Here is a 24,080-nt window from a genome sequence, read left to right on the forward strand (position 1 = left end):
CATTATCTTTCCACTCCCATATAAATAACTTAACCCGATCTGCGTACTTCCACCGACGCAATATCAATCATCTTCGCCCGTCTCTCACTCCTCACACCACTGCTATCCTCGTTCATAGTCTTGTCACCTCCCCGATTGACTATTGCAATTCACTTCTCCTTGGTGTCCCTCAGAAACTTTTCCACAAACTTCACCTCGTCCAGAATTCTTCAGCCCGGATCATCACCAGAACCTCATCCTTTCACCACATCACCCCCGTCCTCCCAGAGCTCCACTGGCTCCCAGTCAAATATAGAATCAACTTTAAAATTCTCCTTCATGCATTTAAAGCTATCCATTACCTTGCCCCCCATACCTATCTGACCTTCTTCAAATTTCTATTCTCTCTCGTTCCCTCAGATCCTCTTCCTCCCTCAACCTCTGTGTGCCCCCCCCTCCTTGCCCGTCTCAGCACGATGGGTGACAGAGCCTTCAGCTGCTATGCCCCCAAACTCTGGAACATTCGTAACATCGATTCTCTTCCCACCTTCAAGTCCCATCTCAAAACGCACCTATTTAAAATTGCATTTTCTGTGTAGCTCTCTCTCTCGTTTCTACTTATAATTGCATTTATTGTATTCTATTTGTGATTGTATTTTATTATAGTACCTATGCTTGTCTGTGACTGTAAAGTGCCATTGAGAGCTTTGAAAGGTGCTTAAAATGTAATGTATTATTGGATTGGATTGGATTTGCCTTTTATATCATGTATTTTTTTCTACTTTCATTCCTTTCATCACTTTGCTGCTGTGAAATGTAAATTTCTCCACTGTGAGACTAATAAAGGCATATCCAATATCCAATATCCAATATTAGTCTCACAGTTGAAAAATTTACATTTCACAGCAGCAAAGTTATGAAAGGAATGAAAGTAGAAAAACAAAACACAGGAGCTGCTGGAAAGGCCGTCACTCTCGCGGTGCCATCTTGAAATTATTATTATTATTAGTAGTATTAGTATTAGTATTAGTATTAGTATTAGTATTAGTATTAGTATTATTACTACTACAATGCCCAACAATACGTTTGGAGGAGAAAAGGTGAGGCATTTTACCCCAAGTGTACACCTTGCCTACCGTCAAGCATGGTGGTGGTAGGATTATGCTGTGGGACTGTTTTGCTACCAATGGAACTGGTGCTTCCCAGAGAGTAAATGAGATAATGAAGGAGTATTACCTTAGAATTCTTCAAGATAACCGAATTCATCAGCCCGAAGATTGGGTCTTGGGTGCAGTTGTGTGTTCCAACAGGACAATGACCCCACACACACACACACACATCAAAAGTGGTAATGGAGTGGCTAAATCAGGCTACAATTAAGGTTTTCGAATGGCCTTCCCAAAGTCCTAACTTTAGTATAAATACAGCTGTTCTGTGACGGCCTCAGATGTTCGCTAAGAGGAAATTGGTCAGTGAACAGCATCATGAAGTCCAAGGAGCACACCAAACAGGTCAAGGATAAAGTTGGGGAGAGGTTTAAAGCAAGGTTACGTGATAAAAAGATTTCCCAAGCTTTGAACATCTCGCAGAGCACTGTTCAATCCATCATCAAGAAATGGAAAGAGTTTGGCACAATTGCAAACCTACCAAGACATGGTTATCCACCGAAACTTACTGAACAAGGAGAGCACTGATCAGAGATGCAGCCAAGACACCAAAGTAACTCTGGAGGAGCTGCAGAGATCCACAGCTCAGGTGGGGGAGTCTGTCCATAGGACAATTAATTGTGCACTACACAAATCTGGCCTTTATGGAAGAGTGGCAAGAACAAAACCATTTTTGAAAGAAAGCCATAGGAAGCCATGTGGAGGACACAACAAACACGTGAAAGGTTCTCTGGTCAGATGAGACCAAAGTGGAACTTTTTGTCCTAAATGCAAAACATGTGTGGCGGAAAACTAACACTAATCACCCTCAACGCACCATCCCCACTGTCAAACATGGTGGTGGCAGCATCATGTTGTGGGGCTGCTTCTGGTAAGTAGGGACAGGGAAGCTGGTCTGAGTTGATGGAAAGATGGATGGAGCGAAATACAGTACAATCTTGGAAGAAAACCTGATGGAATTCCGCCGAAAACTAGTCTGCCAGCCACTGTGGTGCTCCGTGTGGTTTGGTTCGTCCGCCGAAAACTAGTTTGTCAGCCAAGACTACATGCTCGCGTTCGTAAGCTGAGATACTGTATCACTGTATGGCATTACAAGTGCAAATGAAATGAATGTAGTCATTCACGTCCAGCCTCAGTTTTGTACCAACGTTTTGCGGACCGGATCCGGCCCGTGGGCTGTAGTTTGCAGACCTCTGATATTGATTGATGCCTGCATATATGTGTATGTACTCTAAATGTCACTTTTTGACAATGCCACGGTGGTCTGTCTGTGTGCATGTGTTACTTCTGCAGAAGCTGCTGAGAAGCTGTTTGACCTGGTGGATAGTTTTGCAGAGAGTGCGAAAAGGAAGGCTGCAGTGTGGCCACTTCAGATCATTCTCTTGATTCTGTGCCCAGAGATCACACACACAATCTCCAAAGACACTGTGGAAGATAGCAAGGCCAACAAGGTGAGCAGTAGACAGGAATGCACCATAAATAATCTACCTTTAAGGACAACCGATGTCTCCGTACAAGTTGTGTCCATAATTTGTAAAATGGCTTCAAATGACTTCTAATGAGCGTATTTTACAAAGATTCAAGACTCACGCTGAATATTCCGGAAGTCTTGTTTTTGAGTTGGTGACGAGTCCTCACCCTACGTCACTGAAGGAACGCCCCTCAGCGAGAAAGGACATACCTTGCATCACCTCAATGCATTTTGCAATACTTTGTTTGGTCTGAAAACTTTGTGTTGATGGCGAAATTAGAAGGAAAACACATAAATAACGTGATGGTGAATCCTTGTGTGTGTGGCACCGAGCATCTATTTGATATTCATTGACAAAAATTGTAAGGAATTAATCCGCCGTTTCCACGGAGCTTTGTCACCCTCTTCTGCCTCTTTTCAGTGCTACACCCCCCCCCCCCCCCCCCAGATGACACACATTCGGTGCTACATTTCCCCCCTCAAAATGACACGGAATACATTCTTTAATCGATTGCAAACATGTATGCTTTCGTCTCCAGAACTATTTGAATCATATTCATAACTGGATGAGTAACAAGAAAGCATATTCTTAGAATCTTAAGCCATTGTTTTGATTGTCCAGCAAGGCAAGCCGTCTTGCCGTGACACTATGAACATGGGGGCGGGACCATCTGAAACTGGCCACTTCCGGTTTCAAATTGAAGTACTTTTTAGACACTAAGTCATTTTTATTGGTGTTTTGCATTTGACTAAAAATATCATACTGCGTGTTTTAGGTATTTTAGATGCTATAAAACGTTTTTCTGATGTCAGTTAGGAAACAAAAAAGTGACGTCGGTTGTCCTTTAATGAACAATAACTGGGAATATATCTTTCCTGTTGTGCCTACAGAAACTGTTTTTGGATAGTTTACGGAAAGCTTTGGCTGGCCAGGGTAGTAGCAAGCAGCTGATGGAGAGTGCTGCCATCGCCTGTGTAAAACTGTGTAAAGCATCAACTTATATTAATTGGGAGGATCACTCAACTATTTTTCTCCTTGTCCAATCCATTGTCATGGATCTCAAGGTGAGAATATTCAATTAAGTTCTCCCCTTCTTTTGTGTTTGCGTTTGATTCTGTGAGAAATAATGCAATTTCAAGTTTTAAATCGACTCCTTCTGTCAGGATTCATTTTATATTTTTCCATACAATCGATAAAAGGTGTTCCGTACTAACCTTCATGTCAGTTATATGTTTGTACGATGGCCACCCTTGTCACGCTCCACAATTTTTTTTTCGAATACCTGTGGAATTGAAGCTGAATAAATTTAGTCTGCTTTTAGACATGTGTCATCTGTTAGGGTTCTCGTGAGATGCACACTAGCACTGCTGACATTGACAACTTAAACCTCACTAATTCGGTGAACTTTGAAAGCATCACTTGCGTCACGCACCTTACAAATACACAAGTAGTATCTTTTTGGAAGACATTTGGATTATACACACATTTATAGGTAACATCCGATTTACGACCCGGTTCCGTTCCGACCAAACCGTCGTAAATCAAAATGGAGGAGCAGCTGAGGGTGTTGTACACATTAGCTTCGGAATAACAAGACCAATATTCCTAGTATATACTGTATAGCGCTTTACCCTGTGTTCACCTTAATTGATTCGTAGTGGGATGTGAGAATCGAATAAAATGACTTGTATTTTACATGGTCGGACCTCTGCCTGTTGTCCATGTCACAAGGCTTTGCTGTTCAACCCAGCAAAACCCTTCTGGAGGGGGACCGGCAGCCAGAATGCTGATGTTGAACTCATGATGGACTGCTTTGTTTCCTGTTTCCGCATCAATCCACACAACAACTCGCACTTTAAGGTGGGTAGATAGAAACAATACTGCAAAGTCATTGAAAATTTAAACATAAATGTAACCTGTGCACTACTGTGATTGGCTTGAAAATAATTTGAATGCAATGGAGGATCCGTGCAGCAAAATTAAACGATACAATTTGAAGTAATCTTTACTGCTACCACGCTTAATTCTCATAAAAATAAGTCAATAGGACTATCGTTCTCCCCGGGCCTGCGTGGTTTTCCTCCGGGTCCTCCAGTTTTCTCACACGTTCCAAAAACATGCAAGGCAGGCTGATTGAACACTCAAAATTCTACCTAGATGTGAATGTAAGAAGTTATGGTTGTTTGTCTCTGTCTGCCCTGTGATTGGCTTGCAACAAATTCAGGGTGTCTCCCGCTTCGTTCCCAAAGACAGCTGGGATAGGCTCTAGCACCCCCTGTAACCCTCTTGATGAAAAAGCAGCTCGGCAGATGAATGAATGAATGAATTTCAGGAAATTAATTCAAATTTCTGACAGTCCAATTTAATTTTTTTGGAAGGTGTGTTTGGCTTCATCTTCTCCTTCAACCTTCCACTTTGTCCTGGTCAACTCATTGCACAGAATAATCACCAATGTAAGTCTCCAGAGGACCATTTGGCTAATAATGTGTTTTATGCATGTTTTTTGTGTGCTTTCAATCACTTAACTTTGCCTCTGCCCTCATGCAGTCACATCTGGACTGGTGGCCCAAAATAGATGCAGTGTACTGTTACTCTGGAGAACTCCGCTTTATGTTCTCAGACACTCTAAACCGGGTTGTCCAAAGCAGCCATGCACCTCTTCGCATGACACCAGTAAGTATGCAAATTCTTATGATAAATACCAAATTTATGATGACTGGACTTTATTTTCTCAGAATCAATTTGTCCCTGGAATACTGATTGGGTTTGTTAACGAATATGATGCAAGATCCAAATAATGAAGCTCATTTTGTTCACAAATGTAATGCAAGCTCCAAATAATGACGCTCATGTGATCTTTGCATTTATTTGATTTATTGAATACGGCGGGAATTCAATATGCGTTTCTTGAAAACGTCTGCATTGAATAAAAACAGGGCCCTTGGATTTGCAGTCTAAGTAAAGTATGAATGTACACAAGTGTACATGTGGTCCATCCATTATATGGATCACCAAACACAAATTATCGCTTTGTTTTCTTCAAAATCTGAAAGGCTGTATTTCAGGCACAGTTTTGGAAGTAGGCCTTTTACCGAAATGTTTTTGGTTGTGGAATTTACGCTTGGGTGGACTCTCCGCTTCCTCAAATATTCCGATCCACGGAAGGCTGAGCATGACCAGTGTACTCTTGACATCATTGAGATTGTCGTCAATGTTGTTAATTCATTGTTACGGTGTTGAATCTTGACCTTTTTCTCACCGGTATATCATACAGAGTTTGACTTTCAAGGGGAAGATGACAACCAGCCTTAAGTTCAAAGAGAAAACCACCGAACTGGATACAAGAAGTTACAAGTGCCTCCTGCTTGCTCTGGTCAAACTAATCCATGCTGACCCCAAGCTCATGTTGCATGTGAGTGGTTATCGGTCTTACTTTCATTTAGAAAGGTTCATGGCCCATTCTAGCTGGACAAGAATGTATGATTCACATTTTTGTCCTGTAGAACCCTGTGAAGCACGCTCCAGACATGCAGAGTAGCACAGCTGAGCTCATAATTGGTCTGGTGCAACTAGTGCCTCTCGTCAACACTACCCAACTCTCACAAGAAGCCATGGAGGTTTGAGCATGAACATTATTCTTTATTTGTTTTTTTTTTAACTGCATGTCTAGTCTTCCAATAGATACAAGAAAGAACTGTTAGACTGTCTCCAAAAGTTAGAAAAAGGTAAACATATAGACAAACAGATGTATTTTAGATTATACCCGGGAGAGGCCACGCCATTTATCTATGGCCTGCCAAAAATACATAAAGAAGGGTTCCCCCTCAGACCCATTGTTTTTAGCATTGACTCCTCTACTTACAATGTAGCCAAATATCTAAAAACTATCTTAGCTCCGTTGGTTGGGAAGACAGAATATCACGTAGAGAACACCACAAGGTTTGTAGAGAGGATCAAAGACCTCATATGAGGAAACATTGGCATCATACGATGTGACTTCTCTCTTTACATCTGTCCCAACCCCAGCAGCAGTCTCAGTGGTGAGGACGAGACTGCTGGCGGACGTTTCTCTGCATGAAAGAACCAAACTTAAAGCGGATCACATCTGCCAATTATTGGAAATCTGCCTTAATACTACGTATTTTCAATTTAGGGAGAAATTTTACAAACAAATTCATGGTTGTGCGATGGGCTCACCAGTTTCACCCATAGTGGCTAATCTGTACATGGAAGAGATGGAGAAACAGGCCCTCACATCCTTCCCGGGGACAAAACCTAGACACTGGTTTAGATATGTGGACGATACTTTTGTAATAATTAAAAAACAAGAAATTCACTCCTTCACAGATCACCTCAACTCTGTAGACATCAACATTAAATTTACTCGTGAGGACATTAAAGAGAACCAACTAGCCTTCTTGGATTGTAAAGTAATTATAAAAGAGGACAGAGTGCTAAAAACAGAAGTCTTTAGGAAGGCTACGCACACTGACCAATACTTACTTTTCGATTCTAACCACCCTTTACAAAACAAATAACCAGCATAGGGTAATACCAACTAGCGTTGAAGGTAGACAAAACATATCAAGAGAGCACTCACAAACTGCGGGTACCCTCTGCGGTCATTTAACAAATGTCAGACAGAAAGAATAGGGAATGAAACCAAATATTCTGAAGATACAAAAAGGAGAGGAGTAGCAGTACCTTACATTGCAGGAGTTTCTGAAAAACGAGAAAGAGTCCTTTGGCAACACAAAATTCCTACTTATTTCAAACCGATAAACACTTTAAGGCAAAAATTAGTGCATCCAAAAGATAGGCTGCCAAATGAAAAACAAAGTAATGTAGTTTATTCAATACATTGTAAGAATGAAAATTGTAAAGAGCAGTACATTGGGGAGACTCAACAATTCTCAAAAAAAGACTTTATCAACATCGCAGGGATAATACTAGTGGGCCTCAATCGGCAGTACATTTGCACCTAAAAGCTAGCAACCGCTCATTTGACGACAATGAGGTAGGGATATATATATAGAGGGCCTAAACTACCAGTAAGACTTTAGTTTGCTGACGAAGTTTCTTGGATAAGAAGCGAAATGTCCGACACCTTCAAAAAAGGACGGCTGAAGAAACCTTTTCATTGATGGACCACTCCTGTACGACTGAGAGCTTACACAGACGTCATCCTAAGACTGATAGAATTGTTGGTAGAATTGCTCCACTTTAGTGAACATATTTTTAAAAACAATATTTTTAACATTGCTTTGTTAGTGTGTAACATCATGGATTTGCAGTGCATTGGTTTGCCAGAGGAAAAATGTGCCACTGTGTAGGAAGGAAAACCAAAATAACAATGATATTTATTTTATCTGCAGCTATAGAGAAACACCATGTGACAGTGTGTAAAGTCTGTATTCAAATGATCAGCTCATCAGCCAGCTCTGAAGTAGCATCAAAATGGTCCTGATTATTTGAATCAGGTGCGTTGCTCCTGGGAGAGCTGGAAAACAGGCAGAACGGCGGCCCTCCAGGACCGACTTTGGACACCCCTGGCATAAACGCTAAATGACATGGTCATATTCACAATACTTGGCTACCATTGGTCAATGAAACATGATCTTCAGCATGCATCAGCCACACCAGATGTCCGGAATCAGACCTGCGAAACGTGCCACCATCCAGAACACAAGAAAATAAACAAAGCTCCTTTTGTTACAGATGTTGATGCATGACACAGTTGAAACCAAACATTTGCATCACAAATGCCAGCCACTTTAGTCAGGGATCCCAGACGTCCGCTATTTCGCGGAAGTCCGCTATTTTTTTCCGCCCAAGTGATATTTTCTATTTCATATAAAAGTTACTTTATTTCCATATAAAACCGCCAAAACATTTGTTTTGAAGGGTGATAGGATACTTTTAATGTGCTACTTTTTAAATTGCCCAATAATGCTCCCGCAAACACCTACATTTCCTTAGACATGCATTATGGGTGTTTTCTACTGATTGTACATGTTTACAATCATTCGGAATTTGTATTTTTTTTATTTATTTATTTTTTTAACGGGGCGGCCTGGTAGTCGAGTGGTTAGCACGCTGGCTTCACAGTGCCGAGGTCGCCGGTTCGCGGCCCGCTCCGGCCTTCATGTGTGGAGTTTGCATGTTCTCCTCAGGTTCAGGTTACGGAAAATGGATGGATAATTTTTTAACGATCAATAATGGTCTTGCAATTGTCTGAAAAACTTTCCTTTCTCATTGTGGTTTTGTCATTTGGTTTTTCTTTTTTCTCCTACTGTTTAGATTGGATTGGATTGTATTTGCCTTTATTAGTCTCGCAGTGGAGAAATTTACATTTTACAGCAGCAAAGTTATAAAAGGAATGAAAGTCGAAAAACATAATGCATGAGCTGCTGGAAAGGCAGCCACTCTCGCGGCGCCGTCTTGAAGTCAGAAGAACAAAAAAAAAAACTAAACAACAAATAACATGACAAAACAAAGACACAGAGAGTCATTCATTCTTAAGCACTTTCTGTACCCTCTTCAGGCCCTTTTAGTACTGCACCAGCCAGAGTCCATTGAACAGTGGAATCCTGATGCTCCGATCGAGACTTTCTGGGATATCAGGTACTCAAAGGCAGTCTTTTTCAAACCCTGGTGTTTTTAATGCCTGTGCGCTGTACCACATGTAATCGTGTAGTACTCTTCCATACCGGTAGAGAGTGGCAGTGGGTAGCTAATTGCCTTATGCTTCGAGACAACCGAAGACGTTTGTCACGCGAGGCAATACAACTAAAGGTATCTTCATTTCGATTTGCGTTTCCCAGAGATGCAATTTCACAAATGTTCCCTCTAAGATGCGCAAATGCACACACTCTCAGTGGTCAAGAAAACAGTCCTCTACAATGCAGTCTAACTTTTCATTCTGTATCAATTTGCTGTGCTGAGTGACAGTTGTCCAGCAAATCACATGATATGACTTGACATTGACAGTTCTTGCGTACGTTCTCTGTCCATAACAATAACAGTGCGGTGGCGATGAGTGACGCTAATGCTAATCTTAAATCATGGTGAAACGAACGATCAGTGAACGTGATACATCAACTCGCCAAACCTAAATAAGAATGAACTGTGTTGCTTTTAAGTTGGAATGGCTGTTGAAGATTGTGCAAATAGAACAAGCAGTAAAAATGAGTTAGATGTTTTCTTTTTGCAATGTCTGTTCTGTGAAACATGCAGCAAAGGTGAAGTCTGAAGCGAATTTTCCAATGTAAAAGACCCTAGCCAGACCCTACCACGACCGCCAGACCCTATTTTTAAATTTTAATTCTACACCTGGCACTGCAACGCGCTAGCAGCCCGACAACATGTATGGCAAATTTTGGCCAGCCAGCAAGCATCTCACTCTCGCACAGCAATCTACCGCGTGACTACACTCAGTAGCTACACAGATACCGTCTAGGCAACATCTCTTGTTGTACATTGTAATTTTTTTACCCAAGTCCGTAAACATAGCCCCAAAGAGAAAATCCACTTCATCCGATGGAAATCTTGCAAAGAAAGGGAGGAAAGCACTGAGATTGAACAGGTCGAGACATTGAGACCCCCTACCCCCGCCGCCGATGGGGAGAGAGTTGAGGACCCGGCGCCTTTGGGGTCGGTTTCGTACGGCCGGGTCACGATGGCACAGGCCGAGGCAGGGTCCTCCAACGCCGGCCGCGGCCAGGACTAGAGCTGAGGCGGGTCGGGCGTCAGCTTTCAGACACGCAGTTCCGCCGCAACGAGAATTCCGCGACGACAGCGCCGCGATGTGAGTGACCCTCTCCCGCGGGGGAGAGGGCCACCGGTCGAACACCGATTTCAACTTACGGCCATTTTGACATACGATCGGTTGGTCGGAACAGAACACGGTCATAAGTCGGATGTACGTGCGCAAAGACTCAAGATGGGAAAAAGGATTGGTACAGTATTGGAGGAAAGCACAAATGAAAAATTAAAATCAGATGAAAAATATGGCGCTGAGCAAGTTCTCCAAATATTGTATTGTTTATTTGGTACCTATTCAATGTGGTACAATATTCCATTGTTTTTCAATGTTTAAAAAACGTTTGAAGAAATAATACAACACGTTTTAAAGGACAACTGACGTCTCCGGACAAGTTGTCTCCATAATTTGTAAAATGGCTTCAAATGACTTCTACTGGGCGTATTTTAATACGATTCCACCGCATATAGCTATATTTTACCTTTTAAGACTTGCGCTGAACATTCAGGAAGTCTTGTTTTTGAGTTGGTGACGAGTCCTCACGTGACGTCAGAAAAGGACCGTAAAAAAGAAGCATTGTAGCGTCTTTCCATCACGTCAATGTATTTTGCAGTACTGTTTTTTTAAACCCTTGTGTTACATCCAAAAACCGCCAGCAGAGGGAGTCCAAGATCCATGCAAGGAATGTATCAGCCTGTGGAAACGGGCTGATTCATTCCTCACAGGAGCTGGTCGCCATTTTTCTGCCTCTTTTGTGGGACGTTACATTGCAGTCCAGATGGCTTAAAATATTCATAACTGGATGTGTAACAAGAAAGCATATTATCCGAATCTGAAGCCATTGTTTGGATTCTCCAGCAATGCAAGACGTCTGGGGGCGGGACTTTCTGAAAATGCCCAATTCGCAGCTCAATTTTTTGCAGATTTTGGACACTTGAAGTCATTTTTATTGGTGTTTTGCATTTGACTAAACATATCAGCCTGCGTGTTTTGCTATAAAACGTTTTTCTGATGTCAGTTAAAAAACAAAAAAGTGACGTCGGTTGCCCTTTAACATGAGCTGTTTCCCCAGCATTTTCAGATAGTGGTGTGCTGTAGGATTTTTTTTTTTTTCAATGAAAAAAATATGCCTTGGTTCGAAAATGATTGAAAAACACTGCTCTAAGGCAGCGGTTTCCACTCAGTGTGCAGTGATGTGAGAGATCATAATGTGTGCTGTGCCAATAATCGAATGTCAATTACAAAAAGAAATGCACATTTTCACGTCCATGGAATGCATCTGTAAAGTGACACGACCGTAAACGCACAGGATTGGACATTACGTGGTGCAGAGGGTTTAGCCAAATGTATTTGTCGGTCTCACCCAGCAAGAAAATTGTCACCATATTCATAAAAGCCTATTTGCTTAGTACAGGCCCTCAGGTCAAGCCTAATTTTGAGCTGTTTTACTGAGGCACCTATCACACACACGCTTATCCATTAGTTCACAGGTGCAGTTCCTCATCTGCCGCAAACTGATTGGCCAGCAAATGGTCAACGGCACCGAAGTTCTCAAGTGGTTGCGAGAGATCCTCATTTGCAGGAATAAATTTCTGCTCAAGAACAAGGTACTGTTTTCCCTACTGCAGCATAAAGCAACTGGTTGCTGTATATGTGCCTGTATATTTGATGGAAATTGTGTACAATGGTAATACCTGTAACTGTACAGTTAATATTTAAAGACATACTTTGCAGCGTGTCTTCTGTTGCGAACTATCTGACAATCCAAAACTCATCTACTGAGAAATGGTTGTCGCTACCGTGTCTCTTTAGTAAAGTAGAGAACTGGCCCACTCCCATTTTGTCAGCAAAACAATAGAATAAAAAGAAATACTAACTGTGGTATGATATCTTAACATTAAGGCCACATTACAATTACAGCGCTGTGAGAACAGTCACTTGTGGGAAAATATGGTCTGGAAAATGAAGTGATCAGGATGGAAAAATAAATAACTGAACACAACTATGAAAATGTCAAACAGATTGGTCAATAATGACATCCTCCTGGCAAATGACAATGGAGAATATGTGTGTCTGGTTTTATTGGATTTGACTGCAATATTTGATACAATAGATAACATTCTGTTTACCCGTTTGCAGCACTTGATGGGCATTGGCGGTAGCACTCTTGCGTGGTTTAGGCCTTCATCACATCATAGCGTGATTGCTCTAATGCACTTTATTTTGGAGTCAGCTAATCCTTCATTAAGCATCTTCAGCTGGTCCAGAATGCCGCTGACCACCTCTTGACTGCTACTCATGAGGAGAACAACTCCTAGTCTGGCATCTCTTCAATGGTTCCCTATACATTTTAGATTTATTTTTAAGATTCTATAATTTTTTAAATAATGAATTATTTTAAATGACTTCATGCCACCTTACCTCTCCGAACGCAACCACCCCTACACACCTGCCGAGTAGTTCAGGTCTCCAGTCCTGACATTAGTAAAAGTACCAAAAACTAAAGGGGTTAAGAGGGAATCAACCTTTTTTGCTGGTACCTCTCTCTGGAATGACCTCCCACCGAACGTTCAGCAAGTCTCAAAACTCACTGTACTCTTTGGAGTTTTATGAAAGTGATCTTAGTTTTACTGCGTGGTGCTTACTACCGCCTTTGTTACTAATTTATTGCTTGATTGTGATGTATATGATTCTTATTACAGCACTTTATATGCAGCGGTGGCTGTTTGAAATATGGTTGAGTTGAGAATATAGAAACGTTAAAAACTATTTAAACAAAATGCATTTTGTCAACAATTGCATTAAATGTCGCCATATCAAGTAATTAAATCATGATACACACATGTCTACAATTTATTTCAAAATATGTACACGGTATTTTATAAAAATATAAATCAGAACAAAATTCAGGTAGTGAAAGCCAGTAGCATGAAACAAAACTGTTGCCATTTCCAGTCACATTCTTATACACAGATATATTCAAATTAGCATATGAAAAAAGACGAGCAAAACACATCTAAAAATATCCAGCATATTGACAGACAAATGACTTATTGCACTTCATGTCAGTTCTTTTTCTTTTCTGACTTTTTTCCCCAGACATTCTAAGAGATGTTACTGGAGGTTATTTTTAGTTTAGAAAGGAGCTAGTGGGTTTGCTGACAGAAGCAAGCCGGGCAGTCATAGGTCAAGAGGCTGAGGGTGGATCTCAAGTCTCTTCCCAGCTTTTTCCTCCTCTCTGTATGGCTGCTATGTGCCAAAAATAGCAAAATGAGATGAGCCTTTAATTAGACTCGCACAGAATTCCTTGTAGGATGGTATTCAAACTGACCTGGCAATTTTCCACTTTTCTGATGGTTACTGGTAAACCAATGCCATGTACGCTGGCACTTCCCACAACATTATTGGGAGAATTTTGAAACAGAGGTACCCCGAGATATTTGGAATACTGCTCCATCCCTAATACTAATGTATGTTTTTAAATGTCAAATTTACCGGTCCTACTTTAGGTACAACTTTATATACTGTATAAGCACATCTTAGGGTTTAAATATAGGTTAATAGCTAAGTTGCGAGACCTTTGCAAACTGGAAATGTGACATTTAATGCATTGTCAAAAATGCTCTGGCCATTTGAGTTAGCCATTAATAAATAATATGTGTCAGGCTTCGTCAACACATAGCCGTGCTTTCTAAAAAGGGAATAATTCCCCATCGCTGTGTAGAAAGAACATTTTCCATTCACACTGCCTAATGTGTTTCATATAACTGCAAGCACGCATATTGTTGGCGTCTGGACGGAACCTCCTATGTCACAATTTGGTATCTCCACTGATGGTGATGTCAATTGATGTTAGTTTTAGAGATTACTGACCATTCGATCAATCAAAAGTATTGAGAAAGGCTTAATTTCTTCAATGATGCAGTGTTGTTGGTTGAACTGTAATGGTATTTATGGATAGGTTTGTATCATACCGTCCGTGTCAGTTATGATTAATGCATATCTTTGTGCTTGCAACAGGAATGTGCCACCATGGGTGGAAGTATTCCAATCTGCAGGCAGGCTCAGACCAAGCTTGAAGTGTGTCTCTATATGTTCCTGTGGAGTTCAGACACAGAGGCTGTACTAGTTGCCATGTCATGTTTCCGCCACCTTTGTGAAGAGGCCGACATCCGTAGTGCTGCCGACGAGGTGTCCGTCCAGACCATCCTGCCCAACTATGCCACTTTCAGTGAACTTACCTCCATAAGCAACATGATGGGAACAGGTGAGTCGTGAAAACAAAACTGATTGTAGTGACCAAAACCAGGATCATGTGACCACTTATACATATTTGTTTGTGCCCCGAGGTCGCTCTACATTGCAAAAGAGAGTCATGTCCTTGCTCAGGAGGATCGATCATCCCACACCAGGAAACATTGAGGTGAAGTGATTCACATATTTTGCAAATGACCGGAGGAATGGTAACTAAAAAACAGCCCCTTTTGTAATGTGAATGCACGCAGTAATAACGATAACATATTTGGCAACTCATTTAATTTATGTGGAATCTTGGTTCACACACTCAATTTGTCCTTAGTCTCCCCGACTCAATGACTTTTATACTTGTTAAAGGCACCAAACCTAACCAGTTCATTCAGATGCACATTTGTCAAACCCTTCATTCCTGAAAAATACAAATCTAGTTGGAGAAGTGTTCCTTCAACGGTGCGAGATTAGAGTTGCTTAAAGTTGCTGAACATGGGCCGTCAAACCATGCATAACATTCCATCAAGTTTCGTGATGCATGTGAATCCATGTCGTACATATTAAGCTGAACACGTTCCAAAAAAATGCTTGACTTGTGTTCAAGCACTCAAAAATATCCCACGATATACTGTCACGATATTCACACGTTGACTATTGAATGAAGGGCGGCCCGATAGGTGTGGTTAGCACGCCGGCTTCACAGTGCAGAGGTTGTGAGTTCAAGACCCGGTCCAACCTCCCTGTGTGGAGTTTGCATGTTCTCCCCGGGCCCGCGTGGGTTTTCTCCATTCCAAAAATATGCATGGCAGGCAGATTGAACACTCCAAATTGTCCTTGGGTGTGAGAGTGACTGTTGTTTGTCTTTGTGTGTCCCGCGATTGGCTGGCAACCAATTCAGAGAGTTAGCCTAGTGCCCGAAGACGGCTGGGATGGGCTCCAGCACCCCCCGCGACCCTAATTGCCATGAACTCAAAAGTATTGATCTACTGCAAGTTGCGTCTACCGATTCAGTGTTGGTCATGTTGTAACCTTTCACCTCCGTTGTGCAGCGTTTGATCATGTTGCGATCTCACATTTCCCTTGTTTAATGATCTCCTGGTGCCTGTGACACACGTCTCCAACCAAACACGACGTCTTTGTTCTTTCATCTATATTGAAAGCAAAGCAATATCCACACTGATTCACTCACTATTATAATGTTTATCCTGAACAATGTGGCCAAATAAATGCATTTACCTCCGTCAGACCGTATTCAAAACAGTGAAGCAAAGATGTATTTTTACCAGGTTTTGTTTGTGAACCAAGGCTCTACTTCAAAAAGTCACCGTGTTAATGGTTTTTCAGTCCTGTTAATATTGTGTGTGTGTGTGTGTGTGTGTGTGTGTGTGTGTGTGTGTGTGTGTGTGTGTGTGTGTGTGTGTGTGTGTGTGTGTGTGTGTGTTTTTTCCGCCTTAAGGCATGGGAGGACACATATGCTAAATGGGACCAAGCAACAAAACAAATCCTAAATTTCCCCAAAAACAAGGGCGATGATGGGCAGGTAGGTATTCTACGAGGGAATCAATCTCTTACATATGTTTCTGTTGTATTTGAAGGGAAAGTTCTTTCAGTACATTAGTAGGGTTGTGTATCTTCTGTTAAAAACAAGAGTCACTTTCAAGCAATGAAGCGCGTACCGGTCATTGTTATCCACACTTGCACCAAGATTGCAATGTGATATTTCGGGGCCCACTCTGGTATGGTGGAGGTGTGGGAGCCCCTCGTGCCGCCACTGATTGTGTCCTCTCCCAACAGCAGGAGTGGATCAACATGACGGGCTTTCTCTGCGCCCTGGGCGGCGTGTGCCTCCAGCAACGCAGCACGCCTGGGCCTGCCACCTATAGCCCACCTATGGGTTCTATGAGTGAGCGCAAGCATTCTATGATTTCCATGGGCCCGTGCGAGCTTTCCAACCCCATGGCCTCAGCCTCCTGCTCGTCAGCTTCCAGTGACACACCAGTCAGTCGATTTATCGATCGGCTGCTTGCCTTGCTGGTGTGTGGACATGACAGAGTCGGCCTTCATGTCCGTACCAACGTGAAAGACTTGCTGGGGTTGGAGCTTAGCCCTGCCCTGTACCCCATGCTATTCAATAAGTTAAGGAACAGCATTGGTAAATTCTTCGACACACAGGGTTCGGTGAGTGGAGACTTCCAAAACCCTCTTATCCAATCTGCTACTTTTGAGTTCTTGTTCAGCTTCGATGGCCACAATTAACGGAGCATTTACCATGAGATTATTTCACACGTGCCATTTTATTTCTCTGCAACTCCATTCTAGCTAATTTACAAAGTTTGACAAATATTTTTCAGATATTTATAGCAGCCATATTGTAACTTCATGGGGGACTTTGAAGTTTTTAAAACACTTGATCTGTGTTGAACTGTCTGTGACCTGACTGTTGAAGATTTTTCACGATCTGAATGAAACAAGTGAGAAGAGCTATGATTGTAGGAGGTGTAACCAAGGGCTGTTGTCAATTATTTCCTGGAACACACCGTAGCCTCAATGGTACACCTGTCGCTTCAGTTGTCATTTTGCACCTGTGTTCCAAAAAAACAACAACAATACATCAACCTGTAACACGGTGTTATGCAGGAACCAACATGAATAAGTCATGCTCGTTACAATTAAAGGTGGTTGAAAACTAGCCATTGAGGCTAATAATGCTGAGCCAAAAACATGGCTGAACTGAACTGAACTGCTGCCATCTGCACCAAGTGGTTTTTGATGCTCTTAGAGATTTGTTTTTATTTGACATATCCTCCTTGGGTGCTCTTTTCCAGGTTCCTATCAATGACGCTAACACCCAATTTGTGGAACAGACAATTGCAATAATGAAGAACCTGCTGGATAACCACACAGAGGGAAGTTCTGAACACTTAGGACAGGCTAGCATTGAGACCATGATGCTTAACCTTGTCAGGTCAGAAATAACTGCACTGAACTTGCAATACGGTGTGGCACGTGCTCGGCAACTGACTTCAGATTTTGGTTTTTTTCGGGCTGTGTTTTTTTAGGTATGTTCGCATTCTTGGAAATATGGTACATGCTATCCAGATCAAAACCAAATTGTGCCAGCTAGTCGAGGTAATGATGGAGAGAAGAGATGACCTGTCTTTTTGCCAGGAGATGAAATTCAGGTACGACAATGTACAGTGATAACTCAGCTTGCGAACTTAATTGGTTCCCAGAAAGTGTGTGTAGGATGAAAAGTTCGTCTGCCGAACATTTATTTCCCACAAGAAACCGTTAAAAATTAGAATAATCCATTCCCGGTTCCCCATAAAACCTAATTTTCTACTAAATAAGCCTTAAAACTACACAAAATCTACCTTATTTTATGTATAATAAATGTGCTATTGTATTGTAATTAAAGAAAAAAAACTATACTGTCTAATAAAGTCATTTTATTGACCTTTGTGATGGTCGTTGATGTAGTTGCCCCTTGATGATATCCGAGTGAAGTTGCCCAGGGGTCGCCACAGTGAGAAATTGGGTTATAAATTCATGCCACCCCCTCCTTCGAGCAATGCATGTATTAAATGGCCGTACAGCGACAATTATCTGCTTCCGCAGTTAGTTTTGATAGTTGCTTTTTAATTGTTTTAAGGAATAAGATGGTGGAATACCTGACTGACTGGGTGATGGGAACTTCCAATCAAGCAGCTGATGATGACATTAAGTGTTTGACAAGGTATAACTTAGTTGCCCACAGTGCCTTACCTCCTTGGCTGCAGTATTGGTGACACACGTATATTGTTTCCTGCCTGTCTGTGTGTGATCCAGGGATCTTGACCAGGCCAGTATGGAGGCAGTTGTGTCTCTGCTTGCTGGTCTTCCTCTGCAACCTGAGGAGGGAGATGGAGTGGAGCTAATGGAGGCCAAATCACAGCTTTTTCTCAAGTTAGAATGCATTTCCTGAACTTGTACCTCCCGGGTTTTACACGAGCCTTGAACTCATTTGCTGTCAGCCGTTTTCATTGGAGCTAACTACATATTTGAACATTTTGACTGATCCACCGAATATTGTGTTGGATAGATAAACCAAATCTACCTCAATGTACGAATCCAATAGCAACAAAGGGAAGAAAACGTTTGATTCTACCCTTTTCTGTGGTTTTGTTGTCAGCAGTAGAGCATAGGTAAATTTAATTACATTCCCTGAAAATCTGGTAAAAAATAGCTTTTGGGAATTTCTCCAATGTGAGATGAATTAAGGATATTGGATTGGATATGCCTTTATTAGTCTCACAGTGGAGAAATTTACATTTCACAGCAGCAAAGTGATGAAAGGAATGAAAGTAGAAAAACGAAATACATGAGCTGCTGGAAAGGCAGCCACTCTCGCGGCGCCGTCTTGAAGTCAAAAGAAGAAGATATCTAATTTCTTTTTCTGAATACATACATGTCAAGGCGAACAGGCTTCTTTGAAATTAACGTTTTTGCTTTTTTGTCTTCTCACATCTGTGGTTTCATTCTAAAAAGCATATGAAGCAACATTTAGGAATGGCTTTTCATGCTAAAATAATGAGCTATTTGTGGGTAAACACACCAGAATGGCACACTAACAAAGGGTGAGATATTTAGTGGCTGGACTCATCACAAATGGCATCGTCATAATTCCAATATTGTTGTTATATTTTGTCACATTTATGAAAAATGCACTGTTCCGTTAAGTATACCACAACACATACTCTGAGTTCTGTACATACACAGTCAGTCCGCATTATCTTATGTTACAGCCCTGTTGAAAAAAGGAATGAATGCATTTCCCCCTCCAGACTTCTACACAAAATACCCCTTGAAGACAACATGAAAGAGGTTTTGGTATTTTTGTCTTATGTTGCCGGTCCCAAGCCCGGATAAATACAGAGGGTTGTGTCAGCAAGGGCGTCCGACGTAAAAGCTTGGCCAAAACAAACGTGAATCAAACCTCTGAAGATGGAGGACACTGATTCGCTATGGCGACCCCTTGAAGAGAAAAGCCGAAAGGAAATGAAGATTAAAAATAAAAAAATACCTGTGCATAAGTATTCAGAACGCTTTCTTAAGACTTTGAGGAATCACCTTCGGCAGCAATTATAACCTCAAGTCTTTTTGAATAGGTTGCTATCAGTTTGGCCCGCCGATATGTGAGCAGTTTTTCCCATTCCTCCTCGTAGCATCTCTCAAGCTCTATCAGGTTGGTTGGGGAGCGTTGGTGTACAGCCATTTTCAGATCTCTCCGGAGATGTTCTGGGCCACTCAAGGACATTGAGATGGTTGTTCTGAAGCCACTCCTTTGATATTTTGGCCGTGTGCTTCAGATTGCTGAAAAATGAAACGCCATCCCAGTCTGAGGTCAACAGCGAACAGGTCCAGGATGTCTCTGTACATTGCTGTATTCATTTTTTCCTCAATCCTGACTAGTTTCCCAGTTCCTGCTGCTGAAAAACAACCCCATAGCATGATGGTGCCACCACCATGATTCAGTGTAGGGACGGCGCCTGGTCTCCAAACACAACGCCTGGCATTTATGCCAAAAAGTTCAATCTTGGCTACCATGTGCCTTTTACTATGAAGTGGCTTCTACCTGGCCACTCTTCCATACAGGTCTGATTGGTGGATTGCCGCACAGATGGTTGTCCTTCTGGAAGTTTCTCCACTCTTCATAAAGGAAGGCTGGACCTCTGACCGAGTGACCATCAGGTTCTTGGTCACCTCTCTGATGAAGGCCCTTCTCCCTGATTGCTCAGTTTAAGCGGGCGGTCAGCTCAAGGGAGAATCCTGACAGTTCCAAACTTCTTCCATTTTAAGGATGATGCAGGCCACAGTGCTCACTGGGACCTTCAAAGTAGTAGAAAATTTTCTGTATCCTCTGTAAGCTCTCAGTCGTACAGGAGTGGTCCATTTAGGAAGGCCACGGACACTGACCAATACTTACTTTTTTAATCCATCCACCTACTACAACACAAACTATGAGTTATCTGAACCCTCCAGCATAGGGCTAAACTAATACCAACAAGCACCAAAGATAGAGAAAAGGAGTCAAAACATGTCAGGAGAGCGCTCACTAACTGTGGTTACCCTCAGTCGTCTTTTAACAAATGTCAAAAGAAAAGAATAGGGAATGAAACCAAAAATCCTGAAGATATTAAAATGAGAGGAGTAGCAGTACCTTACATTACAGGGGTTTCTGAAAAACTACAAAGGGTCCTTTGGGCAACACAAAATTCCTACTTATTTCAAACCGATAAACACTTTCAGACAATAGTGCAATAGTGCATCCAAAAGATAGGCTGCTAAATGGAAAACAAAGTAACGTAGTTAATTCAATACATTGTAGAAATGAAGATTGTAAAGAGCAATACATTGGGGAGACGAAACAAATTCTCAAAAAAAGACTATCAACAACGCAGGGATAATGCTAGTGGGCCTCAATCTGCAGTACATGTGCACCTAAAAGCTAGCAACCACTCATTTGACGACAATGAGGTTGAAATATTCGTGAAAGAAAATAGATGGTTTGAAAGGGGAGTAAAAGAAGCTATTTTCATAAAACAGCAAAACCCATCACTAAATCGCCATGGTGGTGTTAGGTTTAATTTGGATCGTTTTACAACACACTCCTGAGATCGTTACCACACAGGCTTAGTTATACTGATGAGGTGATACCAGAGCAAATGTGGCAATCAGGCCAGTGGTCGGCCATAATCAGTCAGACAATAGAAGCAATCAGTGTAGCCTCAGGAAATGGTCCTCTGCTCCCCCAACCTTAGAGCAAGGACCTATCATAGCAGAGGTCTGGCACCGTCACCTCTGGACAGTGGGGATATACTGTATATATAGGGCCAGAGCTACCGGCAAATTTTAGTTCGCTGACGTCCGACACCTTCAAAGAAGTACAGATGACTGCTGAAGAAACCTTTTCATCATGGGGTATTATGTGTGTGTATAATTCTGAGGAATGTATTCATTTTTTTCAATCGGGCTGTAACATAAGAAAATGCGGGACAAGTGAAGTGTTCTCAATACTTTCTGAACTGACTGTATATATTGCTAATTTCAAACTCAATTCTGTCAGGAATCCACAAGGTCTTCCACAGTCGCTCTGCATGACCTACAATATTGACCTCTGTTAGGCTTATTAGTGACGTTTGAGTGCTATAATGCATATCGCCGATATACCCAATTGCACTTGAGCAGCCCTTTTAACCCTGAATGGCAGCCGCATTGGCCGTGTGACATTTCATCAAAGGTAGTAGTAAATGTATTATACCGTTCTACAAAATTATACGCAGAACAGTGTATAGTCATTTAGCGTTGGGCTTTGAGAGTAAAGTGGAACAGTGACTTTTTTGCAGTTCTCACTGAATAATTTGAAAAGATCAGTGCTATATTTGATTTTTTTGTTTGTCCCATCAAACAATCCACGGAACCCGAACAAAAAACCAGCATGAAGTCTCTGCATGATGCTCACAAGTTGCAATAATGAATACTTTGATTAAAAATAAACCAAAAAAGTAATTACGCATTCTCTGATGCCACAACTTACTTTACCTTTGTTACTGTGTCATGGGAGCATGAAATTCATCACTTGTTGTAATAACATCACTGTTGTAATCAAACCCAAAAAGGCTTAAATTGTGCTTGAGTCCCCTTGACCACAAGAATTATGAAGGCGTGACGAAACAAAACAAGTGATAGTGCAAGCGCTATCAGAAAGGTTGTTTCTGCATGCTCCACTTGTGTTCCTTTTTATCTTTACATCACCAACACACTATCTTCATTTTACAGTTAAAAGTGGGACAAACTAAGCACATACTGTATACTTACTCTCTATAAATTTACTTTATAAATGTGATATATTCTGTTGTTGGTCAAGTAAAATTAAGTGGATAATCAACCGAATATTTTTTTATGACTAAAAATATGAAAATAACTTTCACTTCATACGTGGAATATTATGTGGGCAATCTGTACTCTGTAAGTGCATGAGATGAATAATTTTCTAAAATATTTATTGTTGTCGTGCAGGTACTTCACCCTTTTTATGAATCTGCTCAATGATTGCAGTGAGGTAGAGGATGAGGGTCAGGCAGTGGGTGGATGCAAAAGGGGCATGTCACGCCGCCTGGCTTCCCTTCGCCACTGCACTGTCCTGGCCATGTCTAACCTCCTCAATGCTAATGTTGACAGTGGCCTCATGCATTCTATTGGTAAGTCTGATTAAGGCTCACACTGTACATTGAGTGAATTTTGCTTAACTCGTTCACTGCCATTACCGAATCCATCCATCCATCCATCCATCCATTATATGCCGCTTATCCAAGGTCGGGTCGCGGGGGCAGCAGCTTCAATAGGGAAAGCCCAGACTTCCCTCTCCCCAGCCAGTTCTACCAGCATTTCCTGGCATATCCCGAGGCGTTCCCAGGAGAGCTGGGTGACGCAAGCATGTCCTATGTCGTCCCCGGAGTCTTCTGCGAGTGGGGCATTGTCGGAACACCTCACCAGGGAGGCGTCCAGGAGGCATCCTAATCAAAAGCCCGAGCCACCTCATCTGTCTCCTCTATCTGGAGGAGAAGTGGCTTGACTCTAAGCCCCTCCCGGATGACTAAGCTTCTCACCTTATCTCTAAGGGAGAGCCCGGACACCCTATGCTCATGTGCTTGTATCTTGTTCTTTTGGTCATGACCCATAGCTCGTGACCATAGATGAGGGTTGGGATGTAGAGCGACGGGTTACTAGAGAGCTTCACCTTTTGGCTCAGCTCCTTCTTCACCACGACAGATCGGTGCAAAGACCGAGGCACAGCAGATGCCGCACCTCCTACCCTCATTCGTGAAGAAAACTCACAGATACTTGAACTCCTCCACTTGGGACAAAACCTCCTCCCCGACCCAGAGAGAGCATGGCACCCTTTTTCGACTGAGAATCATTACCTCAGATTTGGAGGTGCTGATTCCCATCCCAACCGCTTCACATTTGGCTGCGAAACTCTCAAGTGAGAGTTGGAGAACCCCGTTTGTAGGCCCCAACAGTACCACATCATCTGCAAAAAGCAGAGAGGCTATACTGAGGCCACCTAAACGGAACCCTTCAACACTTCGGCTGCGCTGAGAAATTTTGTCTATGAAGGTTATGTACACAATCGTGACAAAGGGCAGCCTTGGCAGAGCCCAACCCTCACAAACTATCCTGACTGACTGCCACCAATGCGAACAAAACTCTGACATTGGTCGTATAGGGACCGACGGTCCGTATCAGGGGTTTCTGTACCCTAAACTCCCGAAGCACCCTGCCACAGAACTCCCCGAGGGACACGGTCAAACACTTTCTCCAAGTCCACAAAGCACATATAGACTGGTTGGGTTAATTCCCATGCATGGAGGCTGTGATTGTGATCCCTCTGTAGTTGGAACACACTGGTTT

General features: G+C 42.1%; 1 protein-coding gene across 5 annotated transcripts in view; it reads left to right on the forward strand.

Moving 5' to 3' along the window:
- nf1a (neurofibromin 1a) overlaps nt 1-24,080 on the forward strand; it is a 92,817-nt gene that overhangs the window by 25,400 nt on the left and 43,337 nt on the right. For 4 of the 5 annotated variants that reach the window (XM_089013177.1, XM_089013179.1, XM_089013181.1 and 1 more), the window contains 18 exons: nt 2,439-2,596; nt 3,508-3,681; nt 4,349-4,477; nt 4,996-5,070; nt 5,165-5,290; nt 5,892-6,029; nt 6,121-6,234; nt 9,162-9,241; nt 11,863-11,986; nt 14,400-14,646; nt 14,729-14,802; nt 16,084-16,167; nt 16,422-16,805; nt 17,453-17,592; nt 17,687-17,809; nt 18,280-18,363; nt 18,456-18,572; nt 22,686-22,867. In XM_089013177.1, the coding sequence (XP_088869303.1) occupies nt 2,439-2,596; nt 3,508-3,681; nt 4,349-4,477; nt 4,996-5,070; nt 5,165-5,290; nt 5,892-6,029; nt 6,121-6,234; nt 9,162-9,241; nt 11,863-11,986; nt 14,400-14,646; nt 14,729-14,802; nt 16,084-16,167; nt 16,422-16,805; nt 17,453-17,592; nt 17,687-17,809; nt 18,280-18,363; nt 18,456-18,572; nt 22,686-22,867 (2,553 nt within the window). The remainder of the gene's footprint in view (nt 1-2,438; nt 2,597-3,507; nt 3,682-4,348; nt 4,478-4,995; nt 5,071-5,164; nt 5,291-5,891; nt 6,030-6,120; nt 6,235-9,161; nt 9,242-11,862; nt 11,987-14,399; nt 14,647-14,728; nt 14,803-16,083; nt 16,168-16,421; nt 16,806-17,452; nt 17,593-17,686; nt 17,810-18,279; nt 18,364-18,455; nt 18,573-22,685; nt 22,868-24,080) is intronic. The other variant, XM_089013178.1, reaches the window with a different exon arrangement.

This window comes from Hippocampus bargibanti, linkage group LG14 (genome assembly GCF_051943395.1).
Source record: "Hippocampus bargibanti isolate YZ-2025 linkage group LG14, ASM5194339v1, whole genome shotgun sequence".
In the NCBI taxonomy this organism is placed as follows: Eukaryota; Metazoa; Chordata; class Actinopteri; order Syngnathiformes; family Syngnathidae; genus Hippocampus; species Hippocampus bargibanti.